General features: G+C 41.3%; 3 protein-coding genes across 5 annotated transcripts in view; 1 reads left to right on the top strand and 2 right to left on the bottom strand.

Moving 5' to 3' along the window:
• Nucleotides 1-8079, bottom strand: part of LOC125883702 (voltage-gated potassium channel subunit beta-3-like) — a 31672-nt gene extending 23593 nt beyond the window's left edge. Inside the window, exons 1-2 of one of the 2 annotated variants that reach the window (XM_049568176.1) lie at nt 8033-8079; nt 6807-7113 (exon numbers count right to left, since the gene is read on the bottom strand). In XM_049568176.1, the coding sequence (XP_049424133.1) occupies nt 6807-7105 (299 nt within the window). In that variant the 5' untranslated portion in view covers nt 7106-7113; nt 8033-8079. Of the gene's footprint in view, nt 1-1574; nt 2191-6806; nt 7114-8032 lie in introns of those variants that run through there. The other variant, XM_049568177.1, reaches the window with a different exon arrangement.
• A 3689-nt stretch (nt 8080-11768) lies between these two features.
• Nucleotides 11769-13472, bottom strand: trappc1 (trafficking protein particle complex subunit 1). 2 transcript variants are annotated; one of them, XM_049567716.1, is made up of 5 exons: nt 13362-13472; nt 12788-12886; nt 12635-12705; nt 12407-12545; nt 11769-12053 (listed from the first exon to the last, which is right to left on the bottom strand). In XM_049567716.1, exons 2-5 carry the CDS (start codon nt 12884-12886, stop codon nt 11925-11927), a joined length of 438 nt encoding a protein of 145 aa, XP_049423673.1. In that variant the 5' UTR covers nt 13362-13472; the 3' UTR covers nt 11769-11924. The 2 variants fall into 2 exon arrangements, with proteins under 2 accessions (XP_049423673.1, XP_049423674.1); XM_049567717.1 differs by having other exon boundaries at nt 13323-13382.
• A 96-nt stretch (nt 13473-13568) lies between these two features.
• On the top strand, nt 13569-17951 carry psmb6 (proteasome 20S subunit beta 6). The gene is made up of 7 exons (XM_049567715.1): nt 13569-13708; nt 14214-14281; nt 14368-14433; nt 17091-17156; nt 17251-17380; nt 17469-17613; nt 17736-17951. The coding sequence occupies exons 1-7, from the start codon at nt 13610-13612 to the stop codon at nt 17861-17863; spliced, it is 702 nt and encodes a 233-aa protein (XP_049423672.1). The 5' UTR covers nt 13569-13609; the 3' UTR covers nt 17864-17951.
• The last annotated feature ends 7813 nt before the right edge of the window (nt 17952-25764 follow it).

The raw sequence follows: 25764 nt of genomic DNA, 5'->3' as shown, positions 1-25764 counted from the left end.
ATGACAAGGAATCATGACTATCAATGATTTGGTTGGACTTGGACTTGGACATTGACAACATGGAATATTAGTGGCTTGGACTCAGACTTGAATGTGAAAGATTTTATACCTTGATGAAGACTCTCTAGTCAAAACACGCTGGTTTATCCGTGAATCAATGAAGGATTCTTAACTATAATCAGAGACCCTTGGATGCATTTTTAAACTTTCTGCCTGTACCAAGGAATTCTACACTGAGTTACCTGGTTTTTATCCTTATCATCAAGGTTCATGTGTAAGTCCAAGTTCAAGTCATAGTAACTGATGTCCAAGTCCAAGACATCGATTTATATGAGAGTCCTTATCATCAAAGTTCTTGTCAGAGTTAAAGTCCAAGTCCTTAATATTCACATCCACAACCTTGTTCAAGTCACTGATATTCACGTCAGAGTCCACATAATTGTTACTGATATGTAGGTCCCAATACATGTTCAGATCTTCAGTGTTCATGTCCAAGTCCTAATTAATGATATTCAACTTCGAGTCCAAGTCATCAATATCCAGGTCAGTTTCAAATGAACTGTCACTGATATTTAGATTTAAATACAAATCCAAGTATTTAACATTTATGTCTAAGTCTAAGGTACTGACACTCAAGTCCAGGTTATTGATATTCAGCTCAGAGTCCAAGTCATCAAGGTTCATGTCCGAGTCAAAGTCCTTGATTTTCTTGTCTGGGTACAAGTCAAAATCTTACATATATTATAAAGTCATAAAGTCCAAGTCTAGGCCCAAGCCAGTGAGAGGAGAGTCCGAGTCATCCATATGTATGTTACAGTCCAATCTAAAGTGTTTGATAGTTAGGTCCAAGGCCAAGTCATTAATATTCATGTCACAGTCCAAGATCAAGTCATCAATATTTAATCCAGGTCAATTTTGAATCATTGGGTCTGAAACCAGGTCATCAATATCACACAGTCTCTACAGACTGAGTATCAATATCTGAGTCATCAATATTCAAACTGTATCCATGTTTGTGGATCGAGTTTAAGAGACACATCAATCATCAATAAATAATCAATACCCCAGTGCTGATCAATGGCTCTGATCGGTTTGGTTAAACGGCTCAGATGTGGCAGCGTTCCACTCTGTTTCCCCACTCGCACTCGAACAATGAGACCAACGGAAAACACACACAAACACAAACACATACACAAACACACACGCACACACACACAACTGCAGCCATGTTCTGCTGTACATGTGAGGACCCTCATTAAAAATAATGCCCTACCTAAACCCTCACCCTAAAATAACCCCTCAAACCTAACCTGAACCTGGTTCAAACCTGAACCTTAAAACCACCTCTGAACCTCAAACAGGTCTCTGAAGGTCTGTCCAAAAGGGGAAGACCAGACAAAATGTCCTTCCTTTCCAAAAGTGTCCTCGCAAGGTCTTAAACTCAAATAGGTCCTGACAAAAAAAAAAAAACAGGTACACACACACACATACACACACACACTGTAACACGAGTCGACACACTGCACCTGTCTGGTCATGTGACGTCTCACCATCTCACTCTCACTCTCTCTCACCTGTACTTCATGTTGCTATGACGACCAAGGGCTTCCTTCATATGGGCGTGGCCTAACAGGGTGGTCCTGTTGACTGGCTCCGCCCTGACCTTTGACTGACAGGTGGGGGCGCTGCTGGTGTTCATCGCAACCCGCCGCTCCTTCAGCGGGTGCTCGCTGGCCCCGCCGCCACCACTGCCGCCCCCGCCAACATTACATGCTATGGACACCTGCATCCTGGTCGCTACGGTAACAAGCCTTATGAGCTTTAAAGTCTCAAAACATTGTGTGGAAACCGCCGCTGCCGCCAAGGTCGCCGGTCACTATGGTGATGATGGAAAGAATTCATGAGTGGGATGTTAACTTTGGGTGATCAATCAGCCAATCTGATCACACTACAGGACGACACATACACACACACAAACACACACTGCAACTTTCTGTTAGTCTCTATCATCCCATCATCCGTCCGACACAGTCCCACAGCTGGAGGAGGAGGAGGGTGGTGGAGGTGATGAAGGTGATGATGAGGAGCGTCCGTCTGTCCACTGGAGAGAAAAAAAAAAACAGATGGAGGCAAGGTGACAAAGAGAAATGAGAGAAGTGAATCTCCACAATTTAAGCAAGCGTCCGTCCTCTGGACTCTACTGAGAGACACAGAGAGACACAGAGCCAGAGAGACAGAGGGAGGAGGAGGGAGCCCCTCCCCCTCCTGTCTCGGTCGGCTGCACACTGGGCAAGCGAGCATTTGACAGAGAGAGAGAGAGAGAGAGAGAGAGAGAGAGAGAGAGAGAGCAGCTCTGAGTGTCACTGTGCAGGAAATACACATTATAATGTAGGAAACACGTTACAGCCACGAGTTCATGTGACTTCAGTTATAACACTGTATTCAATCATAAGGTATCCACATTACTGCCTGCAAGGCGCAGTCTGGGGCAAGAAAGCACATATGTGCTATGGTGGCCATGATGGGCCAAAACACAGGACAGGTGTGCAGAGACATCAACAGAGTGATGCAGGTCACTCAAGCTCTGTCCGCATGTATACAGAGAGTTCTTACAATAGATGTTTTTCCTCTGTGTTTCGTCCACATGACCTTCATTTTAAAAAATATTTATTCATACTAGAACGCGAAACAACTCCAGATGCTCGCCAGGCCAGTAGGTGGTGATGAAGGATGTGTCGACATGTCAAATTCCAGAGAACAATGATGCAAAATCATTGTTTGTGGCTTTGTCTCTTTTAAAAACATGGGAAGAAAGCAATGAGCAGCTTAAAAAGAAATACCCCCCAAAATTAGCAAGATATTAATAAAGTACAAAAAAAGTCTGTGACACCTGGGATCAGCATGCCATTCCAGGCCAGATGAGATACGTAATCCGTCCAGTGTGTTCTGGGTCTGCCCCGGGGCCTCCTACCAGTGGGACATGCCCGGAACACCTCTAACAGGAGGATCCTGATCAGGTGCCCGAACCACCTCAACTGACCACTTTCAACATGAAGGAGCAGCAGCTCTACTTCGAGCTCCCTCCGGATGTCTGAGCTCCTTATACTATCTCTAAGGCTGAGCCCAGCCACCCATGGAGGAAACTCATTTCGGCCGCTTGTGTCCAAGATCTCATTCTTTTGGTCACTACCCACAGCCCATGACCATAGGTGAGGGATGGGACGTAGATGGACCAGTAAATCGAAAGCTTCACCTTCCAGCTCAGCTCCCTCTTCACCATGATGGACCAGCGTAGCGTCTGCATCACTGCAGACCAAAATCACAAGCAAGGTGACAAGGGACAACCTGGCGGAGGCCAACACCCTTCGAGAACATGTCTGACTTTACCCCGAGTATGTGGACACAGCTCTCCCTTTGGTCATACAGGGACCGGATGACTCGTCTCACTGACCCTGGTACCTCGCAATCCCGCAGTACCATAAGTCGTAAGCTTTCTTCAAGTCCACAAAGGGCATGTAGACTGGATGATCAAACTCGTATGACCCCTCCAGCAACCTTGCAGGAGTAAAGGGCTGGTGCAGCGTTCCATGGCCAGGATGGAATCCGCATTGCTCCTCCTGAATCTGAAGTTCAACAACTGGTCGTAGCGTCCTCTCTAGCACCCTGGAGTAAACCTTAGCCGGGAGGCTGAGCAGTGTGATACCCCGATAACTGGCGCACACCCTCTGGTCCTCTTTCTTGAAAACCGGGACCAGCACCCTGGTCTGCCACTCCACAGGCACTGTGCCCAGCTGCCACGTGACACTGAAAAGGTGTGTCAGCCAAGACAGCCTCACAGTGACCAGAGCCTTCAGCATCTCAGGGTGAATCTCATCCACACCTGGCGCCTTGCCACTGGGGAGCTTCTTGACTACCTCAGCAACCTCTGCCAGGGATATGGGCGAGAGTTCTTCAAAGTGCTCTTTCCACTGCTCGACGATATCCCCAGTTTGTGTCAGCAGTTCTCCTTTCCCTTCCTGAGGCATCTAATGGTTTGCCAGCACTTCCTTGAGGCCAACTTAAAGTCCTTCTCCATAGCATGTTCTTAGGTTGCCGCCACGACAGTTACCGACAACCTTCTGACCACAGTGTTAGTGTTATTATGTGTTTAGATATATTAGTAATGTGTTTGTAGGTATTAGTAACGTACTGTTATATTGTTCTGGTGGAGAGTGAAAGAATGAAGTAAAGTACCTCAGATGTGTACTTAAACACAGTACTTGATAATATGATACTAATGTTTCTCAGCTCTGTGGATGCTTCCTGCAGATCATGTGGTGCTGAAGACAAGAGAAGAAGAGTTTCAGACCCTCCCCCACTCCTCTTCCTCTTCTTCTTCATCTTCTTCTTCTCTCCATCATGTAGCACACAACATTAGAGCTGACCACAGTCTCAGTGGTGCCTCAGGCTGAAGGTATGCTGTCACTAATGTGGATTACAGCAGTAGCTGCACACACACAGTCTCTGACTCTGACTTCTATTTCAACATCTCCACACATCCACTCTGCTTTTTTAGGCAGAAAATAAGTTATAAATCTCTTTAGTTCTCAGCTTATTTTAGTCGTCGTCTTCCTGTCACCTGCCTCTGTTTTATCTGTCGCCTGATCTGCTTTGTCTGCACATTTTTAGGTCTACAACAGGTTTCAAACCTCGACTGAACTCATCTGGCTGAATACATATTTAAGGAGAAAAATAAGAAGTTTTTCTGTTCCATTATTTCACCCGCTTAAAAAAGAAATGTCTAAAATAACTGTGTGTGCAAATTCAAATATGTTGTGTTGAGGTGAAATGATTTATAATCATCCTTTGTTCTCTGCAAAAATTATGTTCTTTATTCTTCAAAACCTAAATTCAGAATCTCCACTGGAAATCTGTCATTTCAATGCTAAACAGACTCACGTCAGGACCGGAGCACAAACTTGTTTTATTATGGTCTCTATTATTATTTACAGATCATCAAACCTCTTACGCAGAATCTGCAGTTTTATGTCTCCTGAATGTCTCCATTGTGTCATCAGTTCAGCACTCTGATCAATATGATCAATAGGATCAATATGTCCCTTTGTGCTGAGGTATAGACTAAAAACTAAAAATTGACTCGGTGAAACACTGAGAGAACAATCGCCTGTTTATGTGAGAACATTCATCAGTTTGTTTACATATTGATCAGGTATTAGCTCCAGGTGCTGATCTCTCTCTCTCTCTCTCTCTCTCTCTCTCTCTCTCTCTCTCTCTCACCTCACACACACACACACACACGTACACACACAAAGACAAACACACTCTCTCTCTGCTCCCTGAGGACCAATCAGAGTGAAGATGCTACTATGACCTCACAGCCTGCTGTTATTATGAGAAGTACAATTAACAGGTACTAGTAATAATGAAGAAACAATGCTGGTAGTATTTTTTATAAACTGTAGTGTTTTGTGTGGGTACTTAAAGTAGTGCTACTACTGTATATTAATACTGTGTTTAAATGTATTAATATTGTGTTTAAATGTATTAATATTGTGTTTTAATGTTCTACTAATGCAGTATTAGTACATTTAAATGCATTAGCAGTACATTAATACTGTCTTTTAATGTACTACTAATGCATTTAAATGTACTAATACTGTCTTTGAATGTACATTGAACGTTTTAATACTGTACTGTTATGTTGTGCTGGTGGAGAGGGATGATGCTGATTCAGCTTTCGTTCTGCTCTGGAAAAAGATGAAGTACACACACACACACACACACACACACACACACACACACACACACACACAGTTGATGAACGACAGGAGCAGACAGTCTTTTGCTACCATGACTCAGCAGCTTCAGGAGCCAATCAGAATCAGTGGAGCTAAGACTCAGTGCACCAGTCTGACCAGTACCAGCTGTGCTCCATTATAACCAGTATAACAAACACATCATTGTGGATGTGAGGCCATTAAAACAGGTTAAAACCAGAACTGCTCACATTACTCAGATTATATTTATTATTTATTATATATAAGAATATTATCATTAGAGATTATAAAACAATGGTTTGTTAATGATGTTAATTAACTAAACAATTAACTAAAATAAAGTGACATGAAGCTGTGTGTGTGTGTGTGTGTGTGTGTGTGTGTGTGTGTGTGTCCTGTAGTAGGCACAATATCTCAGTGTCCTCTGGTGGTCAGTCAGTATCATTACATCACTGTTCACACACTGCTGTGAAAACCCAATTAGAGCTTCCAAACCAAACAAAGTACAACTAAACTACAGCCGAAAGTACTGATCAAACTACTGCTGAAATCTACTACTCAAACTGAAACCAATATACACACCAAACTTCAGCCAAAAATATCAGCCAAACCACTGTAATATAGCCGAAATATATCCAAAATACAAACTAAACAACAGACAAAATACATCCAAAATACAAACCAAAATACAGATGCAATACAACCCCCACAACTGAAAAAAACAAACTACAGCATAAATATATACAAAATACAACCCAAACTTCAGCTGAAATATAGGCAAAATACAAATTGAACTACAGCCAAACTATAACCAAAATACACCTGAAGCTGTATTAGACATTAATATAATGAAAATGAACACTGGACAACAACTACATCCAATTATTATGTTGACATTTTGTTAAAAAGTTAAGTGTTGTCACTGGTGGATGTTGGAAATATTTACAGATGATCTCACACACTTTAAGACACTGTAAAAAACACAGTTCTGAATGATAGACTAGTCTCACTGTGTCACCTTTCTCTCACCTGTATGGCATGCTGCTCTGCTCCATGGTGACATCACACTCCTTCAGGTAGATCTCCAGTCGTCGTCTTTCCATCAGCCTCCTCGCTGCCTCCAGGATCTGAGACGCCAGCAGAGATTCCTCTTTCTCTTTTGGTTCTTTCTTCCCATCAATCCTCTCCGGTTTCCCAGAATTCCCTCTGTTCACCTTTGGCTTTTTGTTGAACCCGTACAGCTCCTCCACCGAAAACTTCCCGCCTTTTCCTCCTGCTGCCGTCGGCCCAACGGCAGCTCCCGCACCCGAAGCTCGGCCCGCAAACATGGCTGACACTAAGGAGGAAGATAAACACAAAGGCTAATGCTAAAAATAGAGACAAAAATATTAAGGCTAATGCCAATAGTGAAAGACAACAGAGGAGGCTAATGCTAATGATAGCAAACAGTGAGAAAAAAATGGAGAAAAAAGTCTTAGCACAAGGCTAAAGCTAATGATTTTGTTTCCAGATGTGTTCTCTTAAATTGACAAATTAAACTTGCCAAAATGCAAACTAAACTACATTCAAAACACAACTAAAACATAGCCAAAAATCAAAACCACAGCCAAAATCAAAACCAAACTAGAGCCAAAATATATCAAAATACAAACTAAACTACAACCAAAATAAAAACCAAATTACAACCCAAGTAAAGCCAAAATATAGCAAAAAAAGGAAACCAAACTACAACAAAAAATACAGCCAAAATAGCAACCAAACGTTAGCCAAGATATAGCAAAGATACAAACCAAACTAAAGTCAAAATACAGTCAAACCACAGCTGAAATACAGCCAAATTAAAAACTAAACTAAAGCCAAGTTACAAATAAATTACAAACAAAACCACAGACAAAAATTCAAACCAAATCATAGCCAAAAACCACACTACAACCAAAATATAGCAATGATGCAAAACAAACTACAAGCCAAAATATATCCAAAATACAAACCAAACCATCCAAATAAAAAAAACAATGCATAGCCAAAACACAAGCCAGAAAAAGCCAAAATGCAAACCAAGCTACAGCTGAAATACAAATTACATACAAAACAAGTTACAGCCAAATTACAAATTAACCTTTTTACATTAGCTGAGTGACGCACAGATAAAATCATAAAACAAAAAAGTAGTTCTGAACACAGGTCATGTGATGTAATAAGAACCTGATACTGAACAAGTCTACGAGTCGATGAATTACATTCAGTGACCTCACATTGTTTCGTCTGTGATATCTGAGCCTGGCAGATCCGTCACTGTTGGTGGTTCTGGTTAAAGAATGGGTGAAAGTTAACGGTACATTCTCTGTGTTTAACACCCATCAGCCCCTGCAGGAGGTTACACACAAACCAAACACCTTACCTTTGTAAAGGTGTCTGTTGAATTCCTGTCGTCCACACTCTGTATACACCTGTCTGTCTGTCAGTTTGTTTTCAGCTCTCTGTCCACCTTCATCTCTGTCTCCCTGCTGAGGGTCTGATATTATTAATCCTGTTGGTTTAATCCCACCAATCAGAACTCAGATATCATGTCTGTCTGTCTGTCTGTCTGTCTCCTGTTATTGCTGCTAGACGGGCAGGATTAAAATCTGTAACTCCCAAATATCAAACTCTGTGTACAGATGTTAAATATGGCCTCTTGCCCGCATCCGAAATTAATCTAACTCTAATCTCTCTCTCTCTCTCTCTCTGAGAGATCCTGGTGGACAGCAGAGCACAACAATGTTTAATTTCATTAGATAAGTAACAGAGTGTGTATTACTAATCTGAATCTGAAGTGTAACTGAATTTAACATATAAATGAAGTCGAGTAAAAAGTAAAGGTATAAAGTTCCAGAAAATTGAGGTATTCAAGTAAAGTACCTAAAAGACTAATACTGAAATAAATTTACTTACTTTATTGATCACAAATATGCTATATATACTGGAAAAGAATAATTGCTGTATTTTTTTTTTTAGATCAGCTGAGTCCTGTAAACTGTGAGAACATTTTACCTTGATAGGACATTTTCACATGAGGACATTTCTGCATTGTGTGGACATTTTTACCTTGTAAGGACATTTCTCCATTAGGAGGAAATTACTGCATCATACGTACTTTTGTGCATTGATAGGACATTTTTACATTGTGAGGACATTACTGCATTATGAGGACATTTCCACGTTGATAGGACTTTTTTACATGGTGAGGACATTACTGCATTATGAGGACATTTCCACGTGGATAGGACATTTTTACATTGTGAGGACATCACTGCATTATAGGAACATTTCTGCATTGTGTAGACATGTTTACATTGTGAGGACATTACTGCATTATGAGTGCATTTCTGCATTGTGGGGGCCATTTTTACATTGTAAGGACATCTCTGCATTATAGGAACATTTCTGCTTCAATAGGACATTTTACACTGTGGGACATCTCTGCAGCATGAGAACATTTATGCATTGTGAGGACATTTCAGGAACATGAGGACTGCGTCTGTGTCTCTGCATCGTGAGAATAATGTTGACATTGTGAGGACATGTATGCATTGATAGGACATTTTCACATTACGACAACATTTTTAAAATTTGGGACATTTCTGCATTGTGAGGACATTCTTGTGCTGCAGCGGGATTTCTGAAGTGTAAGAACATTTTTGCACTGAGAGGACATTTCTGGATTGTGGGGACATTTATGCATTGTGAGGACATTTTGACATCGTGAGGACATTTCCTCTGTCCCTCTCTCCTTCCGAGGTTCAGCTCTTTAAAAAAGATGCATTATACCAGCGGGTGTCTCCTAAATCCAGTGAGAGTGTGAGACTGTGTGTGGCTGTGGGGATGCAGTATGTTTTTCAGTGGGATTAGAGATTATGCTACCACAAGGATTACACTGTCTCAACACACACACACACACACACACACACACACACACACACACACACACACACACACACAGATGTCTCTTCTGTCCAGATTGCCTCATCAATCAATCAGCTGTAATTTAATGACAGTCAGCTGATCACAGAACAGTTCACAGAAAACGGCTACTTTATTAAAGGTTACCAAAAACACTGCAGTGGCATTATATGTGTCTGTGAGCTGATGCAGATGTCGGTGTGTGTGGTGATGCAGATGTCGGTGTGTGTGGTGATGCAGATGTCGGTGTGTGCTGACGAGTAATGAGTGTGTTAATCTGTTTGTTTCCGTGGGTTCAGCAGGTCACGCTGACTGCCGCTCTGTTATATTATTACCTAACATTTTAATTCTCAGCCGTTGGTCTAATGATGAGTTCAAATGTCCTCTGAAAATACGTCTCGTGTTATTTTAAGGTATGACGAGGAAAGAAATTGATGTCCTTTGATGTTATTAAACCTAAATGTAATAAAATGTGTTGTGTTCGTTCAACCCTCTGGAGCTGTTCATGAGGTGGACGCAGCATCAGCCTGGTAGAAAATCACTGACCAATCCCACAGGGAAATATACGACACCATCTTGATATAAACCTAACGCCCAGTCACTTCAAATACAAAACAAAACATGGAAAAGAAACACAAACAAACAAACAACTCCACCTGACCAAAATGTTTTGAGTTCTTCTACCAATGCCAGTACCAACATTCCCAGTTAGGGAGAAAGTGAAAAATTCGGGTCCCCCAAATCACTAAATCTGCCCCTGAACAACACCCTAAGGTCACAGCTACTAACGGTCAGAAACACTGATGAATTAATACAATACAGAGTTTCTAATTTCCATATATGCATCACATGCTTTGACAGAACCAACACAATGAAAAACAAATAGAGCAAGTATTCATTTCCATATAGGTGTCATATAGGAGAGGTCATTTTTACATTGTCATTTTTACATTGTGAGGACTTTTCTGCAGTATGAGGACATTTTTACATTGTGGGGACAATTTTGCAATGAGAGAACTTTTCTGCATCGTGACGACTTTTCTGCATTTTGATGACATGTTTCCATTGTAAGGTCATTTTTAAACTGTGAGGACATTTTTATATTGTGACGACTTTTCTGCATTGTGAGGACATCCCTTCATTGTCGGGACAATTTTGGAATGAGAGGACTCTGTTTTTTGTATATTTGTACCTGTCTCTGAGTCTGAAGCACTGTAAACCAAATCTACCCTCGGGTACAAATAAAGTTACCTTATCTTTATTGTGAAGATACTTCTGCATTTTGAGGACATTGCTAAATTGTGAGGACAGTTTCACATTGTGAGGACATTTTGCAATGAGAGGACATTTCTGCATTATAAGCACATTTTACATTGTGCAGATGATTGTGCAATGGAATTACTTTTACACATTGTGAGCGCATTTTGCATTGTGAGGACATTTTTTGTTTTACAATGCGAGGGCAATTTTGTAATGTGAGGATATTTCTGCACTGTGAACCTGACCACGGGCAGGTTTGGAAAGCAAGTTTAAAAAAAAAAAAAAAAAAGGTGAAAAAATGGATTTTTTTTTTTTCCCCTTGGAAAATTTTTGGAAATTTTTTTACAACAAATTTTCCAAACCTGAGACACATTTGGTTTCTCTCAAGAATTTTTGTTGATTTTTTTCTTTAAGTTTTGGTGTTTCTCTTTTTTTCCTTCAAAAACTTTTTATTTTTTTTGAAAGGTATGTTTTCCTTAAAAATTGGTGGTAATAAATACAAAATACAACAATTTAAATTTCTATGCCCCTCCCTTAATTATACATAAAAAAACATGTTCCACTACAGTGCTTAAAAAATAATTTGACACGGCTCGATATTTCATGGTCATATGACCATGCAAACAATGAGGCGTCATATTCATCAGGTTTTAAACACACCAGCTGTTACTGTGTCTCAGAGCTGAACACAATAAAGTTTGATAATGAAGAGAATAAAGACTGTTTGCACCAGCAGCAGGTGACCAGCAGGTGTCATCATGTTGACTGTGACAATAAACCAGACAGCAGACGAATTCACACTCCTTTAATACAAACATCTTCACAATAAATACACTTTCACTATTAATGTGTGTGTGTGTGTGTGTGTGTGTGTGTGTGTGTGTGTGTGTGTGTGTTAAAGTATTTGTGTTAGTGTGTGTGTGTGTGTAACAGTGTGTGTGTTTATTAGGCGGCGCGGGGACTGTAGTATGGCAGAGCTCTGATGAAGGCGTCCAGTCGACTGCTGAAAAGCTCGCTGTCCAAACTTTGACCCAACACACACACCGGGTTCTTCACTATGTACTCCACATACAGCTGAAAGACAGACAGACAGGAAGTTAAATGATATTTTAGTAATAAAAAGTTATCCTTCAAATCCTTCACAATAAAAGCCCTCCATCACACAGACTCCTGCAGGTTCATCGTGTTCTCTTTAAAGGTCGTTTCACACCAAACATGACATGTAAATCAGACATGGGCTGTGTCACAGTATTACCATATATGAGGGTATTTGAAAATCTCAATACCCAAAAAACACTCCTCTATTAAACTCATTTCTTTCTTTGTTGTTGTTTTTGCATATCATACAATCCCCTAAGGAGAACTGTAATATTTCAGAGATATTAAAGGAACATTACACAGATTTTAAAAGGATAAACTTGTCTTACGTTGCTGTATATGTGCTGCAGTGTCTCTCTGGCGTTGGGGACAGACAGGTCTGTGTTCATGACGAACCTCAGTCCACTGGGAGTCTCATAGTAGTGAAGACGATACTTGCTGGTCTGAAAGGACAAGAAGCCCTCCTTCCTGAGGACAGACAGGCTGCTAAGGACCACAGACAGAGAGGCAGGCAGACAGACAGATAGACACAGGCAGGTAGCTGTTGTGAAGGATACATGTCCAGAGGAGACATCTTACTGACGAATGAACGGATGGAGAACAGCATCCCATACATCAGCTTAAACTCCTGCGGACAGAAAAACAAACAGACATTTTAATTCCCACAGACTTTAGGGATTCACTTGTTCTTTATTAAAGGTTCCTCTCACCTCCTCTTTGGGGATCCCTGCCTGCTTCTTACGGTTCCACTCGTTATAATACAGACAGCTGCCATTACGGTCAAATATGTACAAGTTATGGACCGTCATCTGAAATAAACACAAACAATAAAGTAATATATCAGAAAATACAGTTATTAACGCCATTTTACATGCAGAACGTAATTCACACATTCTGACCGCATATAAACAATTATCTGCCAATAATCAATACATCAAAAAGCACTAGGTGTTTCACATGTGTGCCGAATTTAACACGAGTCCCTCTAGAATCTATAACACCTTAAATTAATTTTCTATCTCATGTGTGGTTTTAGCTATTTATTGTTAAATATCGGTGTTAAAATTACATATTTTTTAAACAGAGTCTGGTTGTCGGGTCGGTTCAAACGGCACAGAGCGGTCAGAAAATGGTCTGAAACTCTCAATATCTTTAAAACAAAAACACCTCACTGCAACAGGTATAATAACTGATTCAAAGGCGACAGACTGCGATTAAACATGTTGAATTTTGTGTTTAATTTACGTTTACAGAGAGGATTTCCGAAGCAGCGGCGGTGTTTACCTTCTCTTCCTGTTTCCTGCCAAGCTCAGGACCCCGCTGCAGGGTGTCCGCTTACATGCCAGAACAAAAGTGCTTTTTTGTGGAGTTTTATAAATTTATATTTGACATAAATGAACAAGATAAAAACACACAATTAAATCTGACATGTTTTTAAGTGATACTGGTGCCTCTCTGATTTTGTTGGTGAGCCATACACAGCGATTAAAGTCCCGCCTCACAGTCAGAGTTAGTACAAACACAGAGACAAGATGGCGGCAGCAGCATCCATGATGCCGTACTTCGGGCAGAAAATTTCTTCTATAAACGACATGGTTCCGGACTGGACCAGCCAGGAAGTCAGCACCGGGGTGAGTGCACGCTATGTGGGGTCGGACCGGAGCGGACCGGACCCGGTTCTGTTCCCGAGGAGAGTTTATAAAGTGTAAACAGCGGCTGAATGAGACAGCACTTCTTTCACTGAGCTAACGGCGGCTACCGCTAACTCTGGTTCACTGTGTGTAAAAGTTCGGATTAGAAGAAGAATAAACGGGCCGAACCGGACCGGATTCAGTCTCGGTGCTGGTTCTGAACCTGGAGCTGCTTATGGATGTGTCAGACCGGTGAATGTCCGAGATAAAGCCGGATGATCGGCTAAGTGTCTGTGTCCGATAATAGGCTCACCGGGTTAACGCAGCTTTAAACAGGTGTAGACAATAATGTGGCGTCCGATAATGGATGCAGTATTGTTTCTGCCTGATTGATAACAGTAACATACAAATCTAATGTATTAAACACCACCTGTCTGTCTGTCTGTCTGTCTGTCTGTCTCTCTCTCTCTCTACCTCTACCTACACCTGTCTGTCTGTCTGTCAGACCACCATCATGGCAGTGGAGTATGATGGAGGAGTGGTGATAGGAGCCGACTCTCGTACCACCACCGGGTAAGAGACACAAAATATGGTGCTTGTATGATTCCACTGTGTGTAGTAAACACTCATCTAAACCTGTCTGTCTGTCTGTCTGTCAGAGCTTACATCGCCAACAGAGTAACGGACAAACTGACTCCGATCCACGACCGGATCTTCTGCTGCAGGTCAGTTTACTTCCTCCTCCAACAGTTCTGCTTCATGAAGTTGAAACACTGGGATGAGTTTTTAGCACCAGAACACAGGAACCTTTCACGGTCTTTGAGGGGACGCTTAAAGAACACAGGAACCTTTCACGGTCTTTGTAAGGACCCTTAAAGAACACAGGAACCTTTCAGGGTCTTTGAAGGGACGCTTAAAGAACACAGGAACCTTTCAGGGTCTTTGTAGGGACCCTTAAAGAACACAGGAACCTTTCAGGGTCTTTGAAGGGACGCTTAAAGAACACAGGAACCTTTCAGGGTCTTTGTAGGGACCCTTAAAGAACATAGGAACCTTTCAGGGTCTTTGTAGGGACCCTTAAAGAACACAGGAACCTTTCAGGGTCTTTGTAGGGACGCTTAAAGAACACAGGAACCTTTCAGGGTCTTTGTAGGGACCCTTAAAGAACATAGGAACCTTTCAGTATCTTTGTAGGGACCCTTAAAGGACACAGGAACCTTTCAGGGTCTTTGAAGGGACGCTTAAAGAACACAGGAACATTTTACTATCTTTGTAGGGACCCTTAAAGAACACAGGAACATTTCACTATCTTTGTAGGGACCCTTAAAGAACACAGGAACCTTTAAGGGTCTTTGAAGGGACCCTTAAAGAACACAGGAACATTTCACTGTCTTTGCAGGGACCCTTAAAAAACACAGGAACCTTTCTCGGTCTTTGTAAGGACCCTTAAAGAACACGGGAACCTTTCACGGTCTTTGTGGGGACCCATAAAGAACACAGGAACCAGTGAGGGTCTTTGAAGGGACGCTTAAAGAACACAGGAACCCTTCAGGGTCTTTGTAGGGACCCTTAAAGAACACAGGAACATTTCACTATCTTTGTAGGCACCCTTAAAGAACACAGGAACCTTTCACGGTCTTTGTAAGGACCCTTAAAGAACACAGGAACCTTTCAGGGTCTTTGAAGGGACCCTTAAAGAACACAGGAACCTTTCAGGGTCTTTGTAGGGACCCTTAAAGAACACAGGAACCTTTCACGGTCTTTGTAAGGACCCTTAAAGAACACAGGAACCTTTCAGGGTCTTTGTAGGGACGCTTAAAGTACGCAGGAACCTTTCGGGGTCATTGTTTCAAAGCATTTTGGGGGATATCGAGGAACTGTAAAGGAACCCAGGAACCTTTTTTGGAAGCTTGGAACCTGTGGTAATCTATCTCAGAGCTTTTCAGAAACTTTTTATAGAATCTCTTTGAAAGTCAGGAACCTTTTCAAACTCGCAGAATGCTCTTAATGGAACTTTGTTGGATCACAAGAACATGTTTGTTAGCCTAGAAGCATTTTATAAAAAGCTCAAAACATTTTGGTGACCATTTAAGAATTGTAAAGGAATAAAGGAACCTTTTTTGGATGCCCAGAAACATCTGTGATTTTTTTCTCAACAGCTCCCCAGGAACACATTACCTTTTTACAAACTTTTGTGAAATTCAGGAACCTTTTTGGAGAGCCGAAGCCATTTTTTAATGACGTTTACAGGAATCTGGGAAGAACTTTGTAGGACCCTCAAGAACATGTTCAGAAGTATAGAACCTTTCTATAAAAAGCTCAAAACATTTTAGCAGCCATCCAAGAACTTTAACAGACACCAAGTTCTTGCGGAACACAGAACCTTTTTATGGAGAATTTTCAAAATTCAGGATTTTTTTCAGAAGGTCAGAACAATTGATGACATTTAAGGAACAGGGAATCCAGAATGTTTTGTTGAGTAACCTTTTTATAAAAAGCTCAAAACATTTTCGGGTTATCTATGAAATATAAAATAATTCAGGAACCCTTTTTAGAACCCAAAAGCTGTCAGCTGCTTTTTAGGAAACACAGAGCAATTTATAGAAACATGTTAAGACTTAAACAGGATCTCCTAAACCTTTTTGGTAAGTCAGAACCATTTTACATAATGCTTTTAGGAACTGGGGAACTTTAGCCGGGACTTCTTATCTATGGTAAGGAACTTTGTAGGACTCGGGGATATTTTTGGAACCACAGAACCTTTCTCTAAAAGAGCTCAAAACATTTTAGGGGGTCATATAAAACTTGTGAAGGAACTCAGGAACCTTTTTTGAAATCCATTAACCTTTTGGAAATCTATCTAGGAGCCCCTCAGGAACATGTAAGCTTTTTAGAGAAACTTTTCAAAACTTCAGGAACCCATTTGGAGGGCTAGAACCATTGTATGACCTTTTTTGAGACCTGGGAATCCAGATTCTTTCCAAAGTAACCTTGTAGGACCCCAAGAACATTTTTTTCTGAAGCCTAGAACTTTTTTATAAAAGATCAAAACAGTTTAGGTGCCATCTAAGAACTGGAAGGAACCCAGGAACCCTTTTAGGAAAACTAGACCTTGTTTGTAGGAGCTTTTTTAGAGAACGCAGAACATTTTAGAGAAACATCAAAGACTTAACCAGGAACTCTTGAACTTTTTTGAAAACTGAGAACCATTTTATATGATGTTTCTAGGAACCCAGGAACCTTAGTGAGAACCTAGAACTTTTTTAAAGGAATTATTAGGACTGAGGGGCCATCTAAGAACTGTAAAGGAACCATTTAGAACCTAGAACCTATTTAAAGGAGTTTCTTTAGGAACCTTTTTAATGCTGCTGTTCTGTTGTAGGTCTGGATCAGCTGCTGACACTCAGGCCATCGCTGACGTGGTCACCTACCAGCTCGGCTTCCACAGGTAACACACACTCACATACAGTTTGATTGACAGCGTCAGCGTCCAGTCAGCTGTTGGTAATGTTCACCTGTCTCTGTGTGGTCCCGCCCCCCAGCATCGAGCTGGACGAGCCCCCATTGGTGGAAACGGCTGCCAATCTGTTCAGAGCCAGCTGCTACCGCTACAGAGAGGAGCTGACTGCTGGGATCCTGGTGGCAGGCTGGGACCGCAGGAAGGGGGGGCAGGTACGACTGCAGTGCACACAGTACATGTACACACTCTGAGTACCACTGATGCTCACCTGTCTAACTGCTCACCTGTCTGTGTCCTCAGGTGTACAGTGTTCCCATTGGTGGCATGCTGGTGAGGCAGCCGGTGTCGGTGGGCGGCAGCGGCAGCTCCTACATCTACGGCTTCATGGACTCCAACTACAAACCAGGACTGACCAAAGAGCAGTGTCTGGAGATCACTGCTGCAGGTACACACTGTTAGCAAGGCATGCTGGGAGCTGGAGTCCACTGCAGGACTGCTGCTTAGTCACATCTGCCTGACTCTGTTTTCTACCTGTCTCACACCTGTCTCTCTGTCTCTGTGTCTCAGCTCTGTCTCTGGCGATGGAGAGAGACGGGTCCAGCGGAGGTGTGATCAGACTGGCAAGTATCTCCGAGGAGGGAGTGGAGAGACAGGTCATACTGGGAAACCAGCTGCCTTCATTCTCCACACACTAAACACACAAACACACACAGACACACACAGTGCTGTGTTAACCAATGTTAATGTTCATTTTGTGCTGTTAATAAAGTTTTTTCAATCTGTGTTTTTTGTCATCCTGTTCTTCTTTAATAAGATGGGTACTATGGGACCAGGATTAACCTTAGCTTAGCATGAAGACTGGAAGCAGAGAGAACTGCTAGTTTAGCTTAGCATAAAAATTGGAAACGGGGAAACTGTCAGCCTAGCTTAGCATAAAGACGAAATGGGGGGAAACTGTTAACTTAGCTTAGCATAAAGACTGGTTGAAGTAGAGGAAAACTGTTAGCCTAGCTTAGCACAAAGACTGATCAGTGGGAAACTGTTAGTTAGCTTAGCATAAAGATTGGAAGCAGGGGGAAACTGTTAGCCTAGTTTAGCACAAAGACTAGGGGGAAACGGTTAGTTTAGCTTAGCACAAACACAAGAAGCAGAGGGAAACTTAACCTAGCTTAGCATAAAGACTGAAATCAAAGGGAAACTTGTAGCCTAGCTGAGCATAAAGACTGGTGGAAGTAAAGGAAAACTGTTAGCCTAGCTTAGCATAAAGACTGATCAGTGGGAAACTGTTAGTTAGCTGAGCATAAAAACTGGAAGCAGGGGGAAACTGATAACTATGTTTGGGTCTGTGTTTTATAACTGATATTCAGGACTGTAAATTTTTTCCTGCTGGGAATTTGTAACATGCTATGTATAGACGTAGCTATTAGAAGAATATTATGGTCTGTAGAGCAGGTGATGTAACAACCAGAGTTTCTATGGATCCTTAAAACTCTTACAAGGTATTAAATTCATGAATTCAAAAGAAAGGGAGCGATCACACCGAGATGAAACGCTAGAAATGCGACGCCAGTAGAACCATTGTTTTCCTATGATACGACGCGTCTGACCGGTGTTCAAGCGCCTTTTAGACGGGCATTTTTCCAGCGTCTTTTTAGACACGTTTTTGTAGATGCTTCTGTTTAGACGCATGTTTAGATGCTAAAATGTTAAAATATTTTCAACTTTTTGAGCGCCAGACGCCAGTAGCTAGCGCACACTGAATAAGCATTTCAAGTGTCTTTGAAGCATCTGCGTCCCTAGCGTCTCATTTCTGTGTGATCGCCCCCTAATGCCTGGTTTTGTATTAGAATTTCTCATTTTAAAAATCAATCTTTAGAACATCTTAAAAATGCTAAGACACAGGAAGCTGGATTTTTTAAAATCATTTTTTTTTCTGTAATTGCACGGTATAAAAGTATCAAAGTACGTAGTAACATCTTTTTTTTTTTTTAATAAATCAAATTTACCGAACGTCTCACGCTGTAACAGCAAAAGGTCATATTTTATTGTTACAATAAATATTTTGCCAAAAGCATCCGTACCTCTAAGTATAATTAATGTTGACTCTTTTTTTTTCTTTTTCTTGTTCTGGTTGGGTCTAAATTTCATTACAAGTGACATCAGAAAAGTCTTAAAATGGGTGCCCATTAGCTCACCTGGTAGAGAGGCCATCCAGTGTACAAAGATTGTGTCCGTGCCACAGAGACCGTGGGTTTGATTCCAATCTGCGGCTCTGTCTCATGTCATACCATCTCTCAAGTGCAGCTGAAACCGTTAGTCCACTATACAATCAATCAATCAATCAATCAATCAATCAATCAATCAGCAGATTAATCCATAAAGAAAATGGTCATTAGTTTAAAATGAGCTCCACCTCAACAAACTGTCGAATCCTGCTTTTACATTAATGCATCGGTCATAATGAATTCATATTTAAGAGCGTAACAGTCACATAATGCATGAGGAATATTCATTTAATGGTTACCATGGTGACGGTCCACAGGGGAGGGGCCTGTTTCCTGCAGAGAGACACACACTGATCAATTTGTGTGATCACTGGTATCAGTACTGACACACATTAACTGCAGAGTGTAACTCACTGAGTGTCCAGCAGGTGGAGACACCTCCTCATCTAAACTGCAGCCCTGTCTCTGTGTGTCTGTCTCTGCGAGGACAACCTGCAGTTTGAAAACATCACACTGTGAGGACATTCCGACCGAGTGAGGACATTTTGACTCAGTGAGGAGGACATTCTGACAACGTGAGGACATTTCTTTACAAAGTGAGGACATTCTGACAAAGTGACGACATTTTTTTGACAAAGTGAGAACAGCTTTGACTCATTGAGGACATTTCTTTACAAAGTGAGGACATTCTGACAGAGTGAGGACATTTTAAAACTAAGGACATTTTGACAAAATGAAGAATTGTTTTGACACGAGGACATTTTGACAAAGTGAGGACATTTCTTTACAAAGTGAGGACATTCTGACAAAGCGAGGACATTTTCACTTAGTGAGGAAATTTTTTGACAAAGTGAGGACATTTTTTTTTTCCATAGTGAGAACAGTTTTGACTCAGTGAGGACATTTCTTTACAAAGTGAGGACAATTTGACTCAGTAAGTACTTTTGTCTCAGAGAGGACATTTTTCGCAATGTCACGACATTCTGACTCAGTGTGGACAGTTTTTGACAAAATGAGGACACTTTGACTTAGGGTGGACATTTTTGGACACAGTGAGGACATTTGTGTGTGGCGGTGAGGGGGCGGGGTCAGACTGTGACTGACAGAGAGCAGCTAAAGTGACTTTAAACTTTAACATGTGTTCGACAGATGTTCTTCACATCTCCAACATGATTATCACACACACACACACACACTGGAGCCAACAATAACACGTGATGAACCAAATCCAGCATATTTTCATGTGTGTGTGTGAGTGTTGGAATTTCCCTGTGGTGTGTGCGCTCCTGAACACACACACACACACACACACACCCTGTTTCCTGTCCTCAGCAGCCAATCAGATGACCCAGAATGAGTTGTGACCTTTGACCCTGTGTCCTCTGGTTGTGACTGGAACAAATTAAAGGACGGTGGTTGAGTTTAACAGAGAGGTCAGAGGTCACAGGCCCTGCTGCCACACCAGCCTCTGTCACGACACACTCCGACGGATAGAACACAACAGTTGTGAGGAGCTCAGTGACAGCGACACACCTTCAGGTGCTTTTTATTTCTGTATGTTTTCACACTGTTTACAGAAGAACCCTGACGTGACGTCCTGTGAGCCTGCCAGCAGTTACCCAGGCCGCCCAAACTTGGCATGTTAGAAGAATCATGTTGGGCTGCGTCTGGTTGCTCGACTCGACTGAGACTCGGCATGAATGACACCATAGAATCAAACCAAATGACCTGGCCTGACTAAGGTGGCCAATGGGAGTGTATTTCATCAGGTAATTTGAATGGCAGGCCAATAAGAAGCTAAAGGCTAATCACAAGCTAAAAGCTAATGCTTAGCTAAAGGCCAGTGATAAGCCAAAGGGCTTTTTGTTAAGTGTTCAAAAATAAATGAATATTTTTGAAAATACAAATTAATATAAATCCAACATATTATTGCCGAAGTTAAATTGGTGTATTGGAACATATTGGCTATTTATCTCTGTCATTATTTGAAGTGTACCGACATTTGTGTGAGCCACAATTAATTGTTTATTAATTTTTAGATTTAGAGACTCTAACACCTCGTCCACCTCAGAATCAAACATCATATAATATAATACAACATATCGCAACATAACTTAGTGTAATATAACATGACGTAAAAACATAAGATAATGTAATGTAACATAATTTAACGTAATGTAATGAAATGTAACGTAATAAAATGAAAAGTAACGTAACTTAACGTAACATAATGAAACATATTCATGCGTAACGTAATGTAAAATAACATAATGTAACGCAACATAATGTAACGTAATGTAATATACCATAGCATAACGTAATGTAGCATAATGTAATGTAGCATAACATAATGTAACGTAACACAATGTAACGTAATGTAATGAAATGTAACGTAACTTAGCGTAACTTAACGTAACATAATGAAACATATTCATGCATAACGTAATGTAAAGTAACACAACTTAACGTAATGTAATGTGATGTGATATAATGTAGCGTAACGTAATATAATGTAGCATAACACAATGTAACACAACATAATGTAACGCAACATAATGTAACATTATGCAGCGTAATATAATGAAACGTAACATGATGTAATGTAATGTAACTTAACCTAATGTAATATAATGTAGCATAACGTAATGTTAATGCAACATAATGCAGCGTTACGCAATACAACAAAACATAACGAACGTAACGTAATGTAGCGTACTATAATGTAACTTAATGTAACGTAACATATACATAAATAACATAATGTAATGTAATACGGTGGTTCCCAACTGGTCCAGCCACAGGGACCAGATTTCTCGTTAGTAATTAGTTCCTCATGCATTCAGCGTCATACTAGCGTTAAGCCATGCTGTCGAGCTAGTTTGCCGTCTCTGTTAAGTAGCTGTCTGTTAGTCACTCACTCGACAGCAGGAAACAGCACTTCAAAACAAAGTGTGTTTTTTAAAAAACATGTTTGCAGGTCACTTGTGGTCCGTACAGAATGGACCGGCAGCGACCCACTGCTGGACTGCGACCCACCGGTTGGGACCCACTGATGTAATGTAATGTAATATAAAGAATATAATGACGGGTATGAAATATTATAGATGGCTCAGTTTTATTTAAATCTTCAGTTTATTGTGATGACTGAAACAGGAAGTGATCAAATATGTGTCGATGAAATATTATAGCCTCCAAACACACACACACACACACACACACACACACACACACAGAGTAACACACACACGGCTCCTGTAGATCTGTAGATGTGTTCCAGATGTTCAGTATGAGCTGGATCAACAGACGCACACAGAACAAACACACTTACAGTACTTGTACCACATCTCATCACCACAGTCTTACAGCACAGGTACACTTCAGAGATGAACTACAAATAAAGACATTACATGTTATCGTAAGGTTTTGTTTTTGCATATCAGATTTAAGGGGGAATGTACCTTTAATTTGAAAGTTTCAGATTTCAGACCTTAATGTCAGACAGTGAGTTTCAACAGGAAAATGAAGGCTGACAACCTGCAGAGAATTACCCAGACTGCACTGCTCCCTCATTACAGACACCTGATACACACCTCTGTGTGTGTGTGTGTGTGTGTGTGTGTGTGTGTGTGTGTACTTACATGTATGTATAAAGTTACACATAGGAGTGTTTCTGCAGACATGAACACATCATCTAATATCAAATGATGCCTTCAAGGTCTCATCAGGAGCCTGTGAGGAGAAATCTGACCAATCTCACACACACACACACACACACACACACACACACACACAAAGTTACAACCTTCAAAAGACTAAAAACAAGATCCCGTTACTGTGTGTGTGTGTGTGTGTGTGTGTGAGGTCATCATCAGGTCATGAGAGGAAGTGAGGTGTCAGCCTGTCAGCCTATCAGCTGACAGATCACCTGCTGATTGACAGGTATGATCATTACCATGGCGACAGGCCGTCTGTCTATCTCCTCTTCCCTGTGACAGATCCAGGGTCGGTCAGGAGGAACCTGGAGCCTCCACAGGTCCTGGAAACTGTCCTTGAATCAGAGGAAAGAGTTGCTGATGATCTTCAGAGTTGTGTGTGACGTTCTTCAGTCGCCTCAGTGAGGAGGTCTGTTGGATCTGTTGGTGGTAAAGTGAAGGCAGCAGGAGGAGGAGGAGGAGGAGGAGGAGGAGGAGACTTCACTGAGCTCAGATCAGATAACATCACAGTCTGTGTGTGTGCTCAGGGGCCCATTCATCACTCGCCTGTCACAATATTATTCTACCAATTAACCTGAGGGAACCACACACACACACACACACACACTCACACTGACTCATGCGTGAGGGACCAGGTGTTGCTGACGTTCTTAAAGACGTATTTAACTGCTGTAAAGTCTTCTCAGAAACCGTTCTGTCTCCACAGCAGAGACACAAATACGTCTGAACTTGGTGCTACGTGTCCAGAGAACAGAGAACACAGAGAACACAGAGAACACAGAGAACACACACAGAACAGACTGTGGCATTTGATGTTACTCAAGAGGTAGAGAACCTACAATATGGCGGCCAGCTGGTAAACAAACAGGTCACCACACATGTTTCAGTAAACATCTGAGGTCGGAAACAGACACAGAACTGAGGTCAACATTTGATCAACACTGATCAGTTTTACCGTTTGATCTCAGTTTGGTCTGAGTGTGACAGAGAGGGAGGAGGAGGTTCTCTCTCTTGATCCGGTTCTATGCTCTTTGTGTCTGTGGTGGCATCAATACCAAAACAAGGACGTCAAATCCAGTTCAAAGCAGCAAAGATCTGAGCTGAGAGTCGAGCAGGGAGATCAGGGCGCTGAGGGAAGTTTATTAACACGTGATCACTGTATTCATACAAACCTGGTTAAAAATCAGCAAAGTATATCTTTAAGGTTCTTGTAAGAAATGTTAGTGAGGTTCCAGGTGTTCCAGAAGTTCTTCTGGAACACATAAGAGAATGTGATATTTCAGGAGTTCTAGACATTCTTGAGAAATTTCTAGATGTTGATAAACCCTCAGGAGTTTTGGTGGTTCTTCAGGAGGTTCTAGAACTTGTTGATAAACCTTTACAAATTTCAGCGGTTCTTTGATGGTCTAAAAATAGCTGATAAACCTTTAGACGTTTCAGTGGTTCTTCAGGAGGTTCTAAGAGTAGCTGATAAACCTTCAGAAGTTTCAGTGGTGCTTCAGGAGGTTCTAGAACTTGCTGATAAACCTTCAGAAGTTTCAGTGGTGCTTCAGGAGTTTCTAGAACTTGCTGATAAACCTTTAGAAGTTTCAGTCGTTCTTCAGGAGGTTCTAGAAGTCGTTGATAAACTTTGTGAAGTTTCATTGGTTCTTCAGGAGGTTCTAAGAGTTGTTGATAAACCTTTAGATGTTTCAGTGGTTCTTCAGGAGGTTCTAGAACTTGCTGATAAACCTTTAGAAGTTTCAGCGGTTCTTCAGGAGGTTCTAAGAGTCGCTGATAAACCTTCAGATGTTTCAGTGGTTCTTCAGGAGGTTCTAAGAGTCGCTAATGAACCTTCAGACGTTTCAGTGGTTCTTCAGGGGATTCTAAGAGTCGCTGATAAACCTTTAGATGTTTCAGTGGTTCTTCAGGAGGTTCTAGAACTTGTTGATAAACCTGTAGAAGTTTCAGCAGTTCTCTGATGTTCTAAAAACTGCTGATAAACATTCAAGATTTCAGTGGTTCTTAAGGAGTTTCTAAGAGTCGTCGATAAACCTCCAAAAGTTTCAATGGTTCCTCAGGAGGTTCTAGAAGTCGTTGATAAACTTTGTGAAGTTTCATTGGCTTTTCAGGAGGTTCTAAGAGTCGCTGATAAACCTTTAGATGTTTCAGTGGTTCTGCAGTAGGTTCTACGAGTCGCTGATAAACCTTCAGAACTCACAGTGGTTCTTCAGGAGGTTCTAAGAGTTGCTGATAAACCTTCAGACGTTTCAGTGGTTCTGCAGTAGGTTCTAAGAGTTGCTGATGAACCTCTAGAAGTTTCAGTGGTTCTTCAGGATGTTGTAGAACTTGTTGATAAACCTTCAGAACTCACAGTGGTTCTTTGGGAGGTTCTAGAAGTTACTGATAAACTTTGTGAAGTTTAATTGGTTTTTCAGGAGGTTCTAAGAGTTGTTGATAAACGGTTCTGTGATGTTCTCAAAATTGCTGATAAACCTTCAAAAGTTTCAGTGGTTCTTTGGAAGGTTCTAGAAGTCGTGGATAAACTTTGAGAAGTTTGATTGGTTTTTCAGGAGGTTCTAAGAGTTGTTGAGGTTCCATGAGTTTCCCATGCTTTTGAATAAGCCTTGTAAGTTATTTCTGAGGTTTTAGGAGTTTCTGTGATTCTTTAGGAGGTTC

The sequence above is a fragment of the Epinephelus fuscoguttatus genome, linkage group LG23 (genome assembly GCF_011397635.1).
Source record: "Epinephelus fuscoguttatus linkage group LG23, E.fuscoguttatus.final_Chr_v1".
Taxonomy (NCBI): domain Eukaryota; kingdom Metazoa; phylum Chordata; class Actinopteri; order Perciformes; family Serranidae; genus Epinephelus; species Epinephelus fuscoguttatus.
Note: the sequence above shows the minus strand (reverse complement) of the source record. Positions and strands in the feature narration are given on the sequence as shown.